The 13,360-nt window shown below is 44.8% G+C and overlaps 1 protein-coding gene across 1 annotated transcript in view; it reads right to left on the bottom strand.

Annotated features, from left to right (window-relative positions):
* Positions 1–12,274, bottom strand: part of PREP (prolyl endopeptidase) — a 121,564-nt gene extending 109,290 nt beyond the window's left edge. Inside the window, exons 1-2 of the mRNA XM_054491549.2 lie at positions 11,901–12,274; positions 6,902–6,976 (exon numbers count right to left, since the gene is read on the bottom strand). Of these exons, the coding sequence (XP_054347524.1) occupies positions 6,902–6,976; positions 11,901–11,945 (120 nt within the window). The 5' untranslated portion in view covers positions 11,946–12,274. The remainder of the gene's footprint in view (positions 1–6,901; positions 6,977–11,900) is intronic.
* Between the last annotated feature and the right edge of the window lie 1,086 nt (positions 12,275–13,360).

Genomic DNA, 13,360 nt, shown 5'->3' on the forward strand with positions numbered 1-13,360 from the left:
AAGTGCCCGGGTGATTTTTATGGCTAAGCACTTTCTCCCCTGAACATGGCAGAATGAGATGGTGAATTAGGCACCTAAACATGGTGGGGGAAAAAAAGAAGTTAAGGCCGGGCGCGGTGTTTCATGCCTGTAATCCCAACACTTTGGGAGGCCAAGGTGGGCGGATCACTTGAAGTCAAGAGTTTGAGACCAGCTTGGCCAACACGGTGAAACCCTGTCTCTACTAAAAATACAAAAATTAGCCAGGTGTGGTGGCGGATGCCTGTAGTCCCACCTACTCATGCTACTCAGGAGGCTGAGACATGAGAATTGCTTGAACTCGCCAGGTGAAGGTTGCAGTGGAGATCTGCACTGCACTCCGGCCTGGGTGACAGAGCAAGCCTCCATCTTAAAAAACAAAACAAAACAAAAAAGAAGTTGAGAGAAATCAGTTATCGTAGTTCTTTAGATGTTCACTTTTCAACAGCTGTTTTCCCAAAAATACCGTATCTGATGCCAGCATTTTTCACTGAAAAACTGCAGATGACTAAAACCAAAGCTGAGTAACTGGTTACAGAGACAACAGTAACATTAAATGTATACAAGTACTTGAAACAATTCATCAATGATTTAGGGTGTGCTTTTCTAAAATGGAGCTTTCCCTGATAGCGAACCAATGGGGCTGGAGTCTTAGCCTCTACAACAGGAGTGTCCAGTCTTTTGGCTTTCCCGGGCCGCACTGGAAGAAGAATTGTCACAGGCCACACATAAAATACACTAATACTAATGATAGCTGATGAGCTTAAAAAAAAAACAAAAGAAAAAGAAAGAAAAAGAAAAAGTCGCAAAAAAAAAATCTCATGTTTTAAGAGTCTACGAATTTGTGTTGGGCCACATTCAAAGCCATCCTGGGCCACATGCAGCCGGTGGGCCACAGGCTAGACAAGCTTGTGCTACAAGATGTGGCTTGGCCTCCTTTCTGCTCCAGTCTCTAGCAGCTCAGAGATCAAGTGGCATGCCCATCTTCAATCTCTGGTCCTCCCAAGCTACAAGGCAAATTGCATGCTGGTATGGGCATTTGTCTTACTTATGACACCGCATCCCCCTTATTTAACCCAATACTCAGCACAGTGGGCACCTAGATAAACTAAGGAGAGAGGAGGAAAGGTGAAGAAGTAGGAGGAAATTAAGCACATATGGAGAAAAGAGAGAGAATGAAACCTGCAGGCATGTGGCATTGGGGTAGCCAGCATCCATGCTCCCTCCACAGTGCCCTCTCTTCTAAGTGGAGCAGGTAGCTCTGCTGCCACTACAGAAGCCAAAGAGGGTCCCTGGGGCTTCTACCAAATCTCTTCTCTTACTGCTGCAATACAGCCAAGTGGCGAGCACACACCCACAGCTTGGCCACGTAGTGGCCAGATGGGGAAAGGCAATCAGACAGATCAGTCCCTGCTCACCTAGCTCAGCACCAGTTCTTCCAGAGGCTGCCTCTGGATCCGGGCTAGGGAAAGCACATGATCCAGGCAGACCTAGGCTAGACCGACACTGAAACTGACACCAGAAAGAACAGAAACTCCTCATGCTACGCACTTTTAAGGTTAACCCCAGAGACCAAAAACAAAAGCAATCAAGACTCCTTCTGTTGGGATACCATCACCAGAAAAAGAGACAGCAGGCTGAATGACTGGAGATCACTGAAGCCATAGCAATGCTGGGTGAAAAGCGACATTCCTGCCTGCTCAGAGCCTGGCCCTTGGTCCATTCCAAGCTGCCTTCATATCCTTGCCATAAATGCCCCATTTGCCTAACTTGCCCAGAATCAGTTTTTGCCGCTTGCATCAAAAACCCTATTACAGAAAGCAAGAGAAAGGAGATGGGGGGTGGGGGTGGGGAGAAAAGGGAATGTAGTGATTAGGAGTAGCCCAGTACCAGCAACTTCCTCATACTTTTGACAATTATCCCTTCTGGAGATCAGAAGAAAGGTGTTCCCTAAATACATATTTCACTTGTGAATTTTTGAGAAGTATGTTTACAAACTGTAATAAAGCTAAACATTCCCACAGAAGGTAGTAAGACTTTTAAGACCTTAGAAGTCTTAGAGACTGAGATAATATGTGGTAAAATAGTTACTAAACACATTTCCCACATCTACTACAGCAGGGATACATACAGCAGTAATTCTCAATCCAGGCCCTTATATGGGACATGAATGAATGGTTAGAAGGCGTCTCACAGGCCAGCTTTGCCAGTGGGGTTCACAAGGTATCAATTTAAAAGACGCTACTTTAAGGCTACTGCCTTTAAGTAATCTTTGGCCTTGTTTCATCACTACACTTGAGAACAATAAAACCACACTTACAAGTCACAGTTCCAATGAAAAAACAATGTTCAGAATGTATCTTTTCATGAAAAATCTAGAATTCAAAAGGAAAATCAGCTTAGTTTTGTGGATAAAAATAAAAAGAGGCAAGAGTCTTTAAAGTCAAACATTCTGACTAAGCAATTAGGAGACCAGAGTCAGAAAGTATGTACCCTGATACATGGAAGCTGCAATGCCCAAGCAGCACCGTCTTCGTTTGACTGGAGCTTTGCTGTATATAGATTTTTACATACATTTTCTCACTTGGGTGTTGTTATAACAGGGAGCTAAATTAATGAATATTACTTTAACTCTTTATAGATGAAGAAAATGAATACTAGACCAGGTAGTATTCATGACCACTTGCTATGGTCATAGAACAAGAAAACAGAAGACCAAAGACTGCAATTTGTATCTTCTGACTTCTGGTACCATCCAGCAAATACTTCATTCCTCATACTGCCTTGCAACAGAAGCAACATCAGAAATGCCTGCCAACTCACAGAATGAAGGAATTATCCAAACAGATATCCCAGTTTTCAAAGAACACTGTACACCAAAGTGTTCTTTGGTGTACAAAGAACTTTGAAAACTTTATAAAGTTTTCAAAGAACACTGTACACCAAAACCAGCCTTTTATACCTGTAATTTCTGGGGATCAACAGCTCCATCAGTAAACTTTAACTGCTGGCTTTTGGCTTAGAGACATTTAACTAACCCCTCACGTACTGCAATTTCCTGGGAGCAAGCTTCCACCCCAATGGCTCTCCTTTAGCCTGAAAACGTAGTGGCCAGATGGGGAAAGGCAATCAGACAGATCAGTCTCTGCTCACCTAGCTCAGCACTAGTTCTTCCAGAGGCTGCCTCTGGATCCGCGCTAGGGAAAGCACATGATCCAGGCAGACCTAGGCTTGACCAACACCGAAACTGACACCAGAAAGAACAGAAACTCCTCATGCTAGGCACTTTTAAGGTTAACCCCAGAGACCAAAAACAAAAGCAAGCAAGCAAAGAAACAAACAAACAAAAAGACTTCGGGACAGACAATGAAGGGCACCTGGGAAAGCAGACGTTTTCCTACACAAACTTTGTTCTCCGCTGATCTCTGTGACACTAAAATACCTACATAGAAATCCTAGGATTTAAATATCCTAGAGATGATCAGAAGTCCTTTAAGGTTTAAATCTTTCCTGCCAAGGAAAGAAACAGTACTCTGACAGGCGGAGAAGGTGGTGACATTTCCAGGATTCTTATCCTACAATCCTGAAGGATTTCTGTTCTAATTGCCATAGCCCCTTAATCAGCAGGTGTAATGGGGTCACTTCCAACTAGTCAGTGAGAGAATGGAAAGTGGGAACTCACATGTCCCAGAAAAGAAATCTACATTTATATTCCTTTCATCCTCTCTGAAACAAATTGTTATTTTATCTTATTTTTCAGAAGGAACGAATATAAATAAAAATACTTTTTTCCAATCCTGTTAGAGTTCTCTTCTCAAGGTCTGTGAAGGAAATGGAGTTGTTGTGACTCTCATTTTGCCCAGGGCGGCACTCAGGGAGAATAAAAAGTTATTAGATAAATGCCACTGATATTCTACATTTAGCTAACTCATGTGCCCAAGCTCCAGGACAGTTCTGTGAAAGCCAGACCTGACAATCAGTTACAGTTAAGGCAGCTACCCCTTGAAAGGTGTAAATTTTTCTTTTCTTTGTGTATTTCTTCTTCAGCAACTCAGTAACAACTTCTAGAACATTCAGCTAAAAGGGTGAAGACACAATAAGATGGAGTAAGATGGGGAGACTGAGATTACAAGAATATTGCTTCTACCTGGACCCCTGGGTTGCAAAACCAAGCCAGAAAAGTAAAGAGAAGAAAGTATCACTATCAGGAAGGGGAGCAAATTATGCAATATAGACTACCTGGTACCACATGGGTAAAGAGGCCAGGAAGAATAAATGCTAATTTAGCATTCCCCCAGCGATCGGAGAGATGCTGCCTCCATGACGAAAGCAATGTAAAAAAGCAGGGCTGACGGAAGAGCATTCTCCTTGCCTGCATATCCCAACTATACAATTTGCCCTGGACATGAGGTCCATCTCCCTAGTGAGGAATATACGCTGATTTATCTAAGTCTCTGGTTTTATACACACACACACACACACACACACACACACACTTTTTTTTTTTTTTTAATTAAGAGAATTAAATGAAACAGGGTATGCAGAACTCCCGGTAAAGTGCCTGGCACACAGTAAGCATCCAAGAAATGTATACCACAAAAACAGTGTATACTCCAATGTCTTAGTTTCTATCAAGTGCTGACTATAAGATCATTAATTAGCAGTTTCATCCACTAATTGGAAGCTTGATATCCACTAATAAGTGGCTTGTCATCCACGAACCTGTCATTATCAACTAAGGAACAGCAAGGTATACATTCACTAACAGATAAAACCTGGGTCATTTCGACAGTGCTAAATCACTCAATCACCATCAAAGGCTGTAGAAATCCAGGTTATAGCTGATACTTCAGGTGAAGAAATCATCAGGTCCTTAGGGACAGTTTTCCAAGAGATGCACAGGAACTTCATCCTTTCCCTGGTGCTTTCTAGCCAGTACAGGTTATGCAGGTGCGTGTGACTCTCCACTCCCAGACCCAATCCCTCTGTCTCAGTCAGCCCAGTGTTGAACAATCAAGGTAATCTATGGCAGGGATGAAGTGGGGAGGTAACCCCACACCTGTTCTCTGTCCCCTCAGACTTACCTGCAGAGCTACAGCCTTCACCATTCCTAAAGATACTCAGGTGTTTCTCACTTTGGAATTTCTGCCCATCCACTACTATAACCCAGTGCTTCTGGAAAGAAAAATTAAACCCCAAATATCAACGATTCTCATCCATGAGATCTTTGTCTTTCTTGAAGGGAGTTAGAGAAAGAATGTAGGATTGCAGATAAAAGTAAAAACCATTAGGAAATCTCAAAATAGCAGTGTGCTTACTTTAGGGACAAGGGATAAAAAGAAGTCATAAGAGCTTTGTAGTGGGCAAAGGAGAGACACTACTCACAAAGAACAGGTGAGGATGGCAGAAAGCAGGTGAGCCAGTGCTTGAGACTAAAGGAAGAAAGAGATGATCATGTGGTTTACTCCCCTGCCTCTACTTTCTCTCTTTTCTCCATAAACCACCATGCTCTGGCTAAGCTCTTCACTCTATCCCTTTCCTTGTCCCAGTGGTGAGACGGGCAATTCTACATCAGGAAGGGATGCTTTCCTGGCAAATCTGAATTCAGGTCTCCAGAGAACACTGGTATATACGGTGGCAAGGGACCGCGAGAAACAGGCGGAGTTAAGACACAGGCGTTTGAAGACTGGCCTGAAAAACTACTTAGAGTGCCATTTAACATTTTTTTTTTTTAAACGGGAAACGTACCCTGCGACTCTAAAGAAGCTCGAATAAATTTCGGGATGCTGAACATATTAGAAACTGTAAATATGTACTAAGTATTATGTACTATGGTTATAAATAGAAGAATCAAAGAACTTAAGATGAACTTGAAAAACACATTCCCCCAACCAAGCAAACTTAATTAACTACAGAAAGTATACATAAATGGGCTGGGCGCGATGGTGCACACTTGTAATCCCAACACTTTGGGAGGCCGAGGCGGGAGGATCACTTGAGGCCAGGAGTTCGGGACCAGCCTGGCCAACATGGTGAAACCCCCGTCTCTACTAAAAATACAAAAACTAGCCGAGTGTGGCGGCACATGCCTGTAATCCCAGCTACTCGGGAGGCTGAGGTACAAGAATTGCTTGAACCCAGGAGGCAGAGGTTGCAGTAAGCCAAGATCGCACCAGTGCCCTACAGCCTGGGTGACAGAGTAAGGGTCTGTCCACAAAAAAAAAAAAAAAAAAGTATACATAAGTGACAAGTCCTAGGCACTCCAAAAGGGGAAAAATATCTGTGGGACACGGGACTTAGGGCCACCTTCATTACTGAATGGACTTCAGCAGGATCCTTGAAGTACTGTTTCTCCAAAAGAATATGAAAGCTTTATGTTTTCAGGGCAGAAAATGCTCCCCTCTGCCCCTTCACTACTTAGCTTTTGTTTCATTGTTGTTGTGTTGACATCAATAAGCAATTTAAGGACAGTGTTCAGTTTTCAAGACCTAATATTCATTTCATATACAAGATTTCCTTTTCTTTGGAAAAAAATATTTAGGCAATTTTTTCCTTTAACATCATTTCTATCTAGGTTTTCGTTTTTTCTTTTGGCAAAAATCAGTTTTCTTTCTGATATTTTCATTTAAAATAGCTCATCAGTGTCACTATGAACCATAAACATTATCTGAAACACTCACATGATTTTCTCTGGGACTAAGCCATGCTTTTGTCTTTTTCCCATAAATCATTTGACAAAAAGTAGTGGTAACAACAGGTATACTCACCATCCCATGGCAGAAAACACAGGAGAACACCAGAAAGGAAAAGCTATAGTTACTGACATTTAGAGTTTGGTGCTAGCTACTAAGGCTGCCTTCTCTTTAATTAGAAACCAAATTACCTTAGTCTGTTCACTGTCGGGGTCTTCAAGCCAGGCGTAAGGGTCACAAATTTTATGACCATGATAATCCTGTACCTGTAAAAAACAAAATGAGTTATTAGATAATTACTCTCTAACCCCAATTAAAACTGGTATTTTTTTTAATGTAATGGAGAAATAGGCAAGGGATGGACAAAAATACTAATTGGCTCACTGACAACGTGTCTGCCCAAATTACCACATGAACCAAAGTTGGCAGGTTCTCAAAGGTGTCAAGTCACCCTTCATGAAAAGAATGTTTTAGCTAGAGAGGAAAGAAAGATGAAAGGTCAGAACAGGAAACCGCTCTGTCCCTACAACACAAAACAAAGACCTGCCACTGTGCTAAAGAAACTTGAAAACGTGCTGTCAGCAGCCAAGCAGAGAATGACACAATACAGTGGACAATACAGTGGGCACACAAGAAGGGCACGTCAGGGAGGGGGCTAACACACACGCGCTCATTCTCCTGTTCCTGAGCTTCCCAATGATTAGAAAATCTCCCTGCAATATAGCCCAGGTTTGCTTTTATGTCTAAACAAAGCAAGTTACTAATATGTAGTATAATGATTCTAATTGACGTAAGTTCAAAAAGCTGACTTAAATGCCATAGCAAAACATTTTAAAACTAATGCCTTTCTTCCTTTTTATTTATTGTTATGAAATGCTTTTTTCCACTGTTTACAAAAAGAAGGTGCAAAAGCATCACCCATTCAGGTTACCATGATATTGGAAGAAATAAAACTGCTTAGTGTAAGTAGAACCTGGCTGAAGGAAGCTTTCTGGAGCTTCTAAGGCCTGGCCTTAGAAGCCACTTGAAGGCATTTGAAGGAGCAAGTAGAAGCAGTTTTCACCACTCCTCAAGTGATTATGCCAAAAGAAATTATCCAGCAGTAAAAATCATTACAAAATCTCTCCACCCGATACCATCAAGATCAACCCCATTAGGACAGAGTGCAGTGGCTCACAGCCATAATCCCAGCACTTTGGGAGACTAAGGTGGGTGGATCACCTGAGGTCAGGAGTTCAAGACCAGCCTGGCCAACATGGTGAAATCCTGTCTCTACTCAAAATTTAAAAATTAGCCGGGCATGGTGGCAGGTGCTGTAATCTCAGCTACTCGGGAGGCTGAGGCAGGAGAGTCTCCTGAACCCAGGAGGCAGAGGTTGCAGTGAGCTGAGACCACGCCATTGCACTCCAGCCCGGGCAACACAGCAAGACTCCATCTCAAAAAAAAAAAAAAAAAAAAAAAAAAGATTAACCCCATTAATAAAACCACACTGACAATGTCTTGCCAATCAAGTCTCTGAACCACTCCAACATTCTAGTTAAGGCTTCTTGTATAAAGCTGTTGGGAAGACTACCTTTATCTCAGATGAATTTTTAATCTGTCTCCTTGCTTTGTTCTATAATGCCAGAAGGTAAGGGCTATTCCCTAAAGAAAACCTAGTGCTGCTCTAGTGCCAGTGTGGCGCTGGCTGTGTGAGAACAATCTCCCTGGCCCTTACAACACCTGGCTCTCCACATCTGTCCTTGTCTGATGCCAGGTGAAAGAACTCCTGGGGAAATGCACAACTGGATAAATGGGCAGGTAAGCCAGAACACTCTGTGTATATTTTCATTAAACAACTGACTGAGCAAGGGACATAAAAACAAGAGCAAGGAACATAAAACCCAACTAAAGCCTCTCCTGATGGGTCTTCATAAAGTTACCAATTTTCAATTCTGACCTCTCTAAATTTTGGCAGATTGTCACCACCGAACAACAGCTTTTTATCTTTTCTTCTCATCTGCAAGTCTTTTACATTTCACACACCTTGAAGTGGTTATAAAATAGGCTTAAAATAACAATCTTCTTTTCCTAGCATTAAGAAATCAGAACATTTTGAATTGTAAAGCATCTTTCAATCATACACTTCTAGGAGCAACAGCAGGGACAAGGTTGGTTAACATGCCCAGAACCATACCAAGTTCAGAACCAGACCTGGGACTAAAGCAGTCAGCCCACCCTTTTCCCCAAACACTCATCAGAGGGGCCAGAATAGACACTTAAAAAATGTTCCTGGATTATGTTAGTAAATTCAGGCATATCTAGAAATTTACACCAAGCAGCCTTATCTGCCCAGAGCGGGCACCATCATCTACAGCAGATGGAAGTTATTGATCAGATATTTTTAACTAGGACAAGAAACTGATTCTCTCTAGGACAATTCCATAGTTAATCCCAGGAGCCACAACTCCCCACTTCCAATTTTTTCTAAGACCATACCCTACAAATGAGGTGGATGTGTCTTATAGCCACTTCCCTTGAATCAAATTCTTCCACCTGATTTAAGTTTGCTAATCATTCTTGATCTCCCCAAGAGGCTTTAAAAATAGAGCCCTGATAAGGTACTGTACTACTTAATCCTGTTCGAGATTTTACTTGTACTGTTCAACAACTCACCCACTGCCTTCAGGATAAAGTGCAGACTCGTACACACAGCAGGTAGGACCCATCAAACCTGCCAGCCCCATGCAAATTTATCTATCTGTTGATGGTCTGTTCAGAATCCCCTTCTTGCCACCCTACAAACAAATGCAATTCCACAACCATCCAGGCCTGCATAGCTATGGCTTTATTTTAGTCACAGGATCAGGAATGTCCTTTGTCCCTTACCCAACTGGTCAACTTCCAGACTCAATTCACATAATACCTCCTCCTCCTCCTGATGGAAATTAGTCCCATCCTCTTCTGTGTTCTTCTCTCACCCTAAATCCTCTTCTATCAGAGTGTGAGTCCCCTGTGACAGGCCTGAATTTCCTGATAGCAACTCTCTTAAGCAGTGGTTGATGGTATTGCACAAGAAGCGTCATGGCTTCCAAATTTCTGCCCAAAAATGCAGAACTCACCAAAATGGTTTCAATGCTCCAACGCTTTCAGCAGGAGAGTACTGAGCATGTGGCTGAAGGTGCTCAAGTGAAAGAGACAGAGAGCTACTGCAATCCCCAGCTCATGCTGGGGAGAAACAAACCCATCCTAGAAATCAAAGGCTATCATTTAAGCAAATACCTAAGTCAAGCCTAGGGCTTAGTAACCAAAACCTTAATGCAAAAAAAAAAAAAAAAAAAAAAAAAGATACTCCACCGTAAGCTATCAAGGAGCCACAGAACAGGATCCAGACTGGGCCAGAACTACATTCCCTTGGCCACGAGGCTTAGAGTTATCATGAGTTGCTTAATGAGAAGGAACTGGAGTGTATTAAAATCCACAGTATACCCTTCCGAGTTGTTTATAATCTTTTAGATGTCTTCATAAAATCCCCACTTAAACCTCTCATGAACTATCAAACATAGATAAATAAACTGTAGGATTTAGGAACCCAGAGTGGTGAAAAACTAACAAGTAACTCTAAAAACAAACTTAAAACTGCACTTATCAAACCACAGAATGGGTAATTCTTTATATTCTGATCCTCAAGAACCAGAACCAAGATAGTCACCTGGCTTCCCATTACTAGTCCGGAACACTGCAGAGCTAGACTGTCATGTGAATGAATGAATGAATGAATGACAACATTCCTACTGCAGAAGCAAGTAAGCCCTATGGTCAGTCCAAATATTTCTCATATGAGAAAAAAGGCCCATAACAGGTAAAAGAGCTGCTAAAAGTCACCTAACTAGTGAATGACAGAACCAGAACTAGCGCTCTGGTCTTTTCGTTTAGTCCAGCCTCTTTCTCCATTCCAGCAGGATCACTTTACTCCCATATTCAAAGGAAACAACCCTTTAAACCACAGGAATAGAGCTTCTTGAGCTGTTAGGGTAAATTTAATAAGCAAGCAGCTGAGCAGACTGAGAAAACATGGTTACCAGATGGCCACTGGTCAAAGAAACCATGAATGAATGCATCAGTGTCACTTGGAAGTCTTAATTTAAAACAGTATGTCTTTTACTCTAAAGCGTCAGCACCCTTTACCCCAATGTAACACGTGCTTTAAAGTAAACACTTTCTGGCATAAATTGGGAAAGTAAACAGAAAAACATTAAAACTGTATCACACAAATATATACTTATTTTGATTATATTTTAAGTAATCTGAGAAACGTAGCTATTAGTAAGAGAATCATGGCCACAACATGTGGATGCAATCCAGTTCCTAATTCACGTTTACACAAAAAAGGTGTCTGCCCAGAATTCCGCCTACTGGATCTCAACAGTTACCCTGAGTTCATCTGCAGCTTAGGCAAATGGTGGTCAACTCCGCCACTAGACAAAACTTACTCATTCTGAAAAAGGTCAACCCCTCTCCCTTCTAAGACCTCCTCTCACCCTCTCTCAACTCCTTTTCTTGTTTAAGAAAACATGGATCAGCATGGCCACACTATGGGGTCACTGCTCCGCCTTCCCCATTTCTGTCCGGGTCTCTGGCATCCCCAGGCCCCAGTGCGCCTCATCCGACCTGGGACAGGGTAGGCGCTCAACACACCTTTTAAAATCGAACGAATATGCTTCAACTCTAAGGACTTTAAAGTGTAAGTTTTAAAAGTTTGTCTTCGTTTTTAAATGTGACATCACACACACACACACACACAAACACACACACACACCCCCACACCCCAGCGGACACCTTCTCCTACCACCATATTTAAGCAAGAGGCTTCGCCAGTCAAAAAAGCAGTGACACCGTCTGTCTTTCCACTCCCTGAAGACACCCATTCCTACCCAGGCGTCTGCCCTTGACCCCATTGATTCTAGGAAGCGGCCGGGCGGGGCTGCCCACAGGCTCCGCCGCCAGCACTAGCAGAGTGACTGCCCGCGGGACCCCAGCGCTGTAGAGGAGCCCCGCGTCCCCGGCCCAATTCTCCCAAACAAAGGCCGAGGGGGAGGGGAGGGACGCGGGGGTCGAGGGCCTACAGGGACAGGGGCTGCGGGTGCCACGGGTCAGGCAGGCTGGGCACCTTTGCCCGGGAGCCCTGTGGGCGGGGGCAGGGGTACTTACGGCGGTCTCGTCGCGGTACACGTCGGGGTACTGAAGGGACAGCATGGCCGGGGACAGGCAGGGGGCAGCGTGGAGGGGCGCGGGCTCCAGGAGCAGACCTGAGCGAGCCGGGCTGGCCGCGAGACGCGGCTGCGGCGCAGGCAGCTGCGGGGCGGACGGCGGCAGCGGGCGGCCGGCTCACGGCCAGAGCTAGCACAAACCGACTGGCGGCGCGGCGGCGAGGACGTGCAGAAAGCAGGAAGCCGCTGTCTGCGAGGCCGGGAGCCCCTCCCCGGCGGGCGGGCCCGGCGGCGGCGGCGGCGGCGGCGGCGGCGGCGGCAAGAGGGAGCGGGCGGCACCGAGCGTGCGCCAAGTCCGGCGCACAGCTCCCTCTGCAGGAGCGCCGGCCGCGCCCGAGCCGCCCGGTGCACGGAGGAGCACGGCGGCTACGCGCTTGCCCACGCCCGGCCGCCCGCGTGGCCTCTGCGCCGGGGACACGTCCTTCCACCGAGGCCGGGGCCCCGCGCCTTCCCCAGCGCCCTGCCTCGCTTTGGCCGCGCTCGCAGGACTGCCTGTAGGAGAGTGAAGCCCCAGGGTTTCCTTGCTGATGGAGTCCCCCACTTTCCCAGCCTTCCTGTTCCCGGGCTGGTTACGGCGGCGAAGGGAGACCTTGCCTCTCCCCAGTCTTGGAAGCAGAGGGCTGGAGGTGGCCTTACGTCCACTGCCTGCGACTCTGGACTTGAAGGGAAGAAGTAATCGATCATGATGACCGTGAAAGAAACACGTCTCCCTTCATCCCAGGACCCCTGGTGGACACTGGGTGGTTTAGCATCCGGACTGTGGAGATGCTTTGGAGGTGTTGGCAGGACAACGGCTGAGCCCTTATTTGATATTTACCGATTGAGAAAGGACCAAGATTAAGAGGCCTGGGACTCATCAGGGGTATTTTATTTATCCTGCCTGTTCCTCATTTCCCCTCCTGCTGTCATGCTTGTTTATTGAGCACCTACTGTTTATGGGAAAAAAAGATACTAGACAAGATGCTTGACCTCAAACCCATGAAAATTTAATAGTTGCATGTCATCATCCTTGGGCTAGCAGTGGCATGTGTTCTGGTCTTGCTTCCTGGACCACCCAGAAGAGACTTTATAGCCCCAGCCATCAGGGGTATAGTGTGAGCCCACTGTGTTTTCTATCCCTGCCTTCCAAAAAGTCCTGGAAGAAAGAATAGGTGTGACCAGAAAGTCCTTCACGTCCTGAATCTAAGTGATATGGTAACTATTATAAACTTGTGTCCTCCATCTCTTTTGTGATATGGTCCCAATTCCATGCCTCACCCTTAGTTCACCATTTCTGTTCATAGTGATGTGTCATAATCATTTTCTGCATCTGATCCCGGATACCCTCTCCTTGGGCAATCTGAGAATCCTCAATTCTGGGAGAACGCACGCTATTGATAACAAACTTTGTGCAAACACGGG

The sequence above is a fragment of the Pongo pygmaeus genome, chromosome 5, assembly GCF_028885625.2.
Source record: "Pongo pygmaeus isolate AG05252 chromosome 5, NHGRI_mPonPyg2-v2.0_pri, whole genome shotgun sequence".
Classification (NCBI taxonomy): domain Eukaryota; kingdom Metazoa; phylum Chordata; class Mammalia; order Primates; family Hominidae; genus Pongo; species Pongo pygmaeus.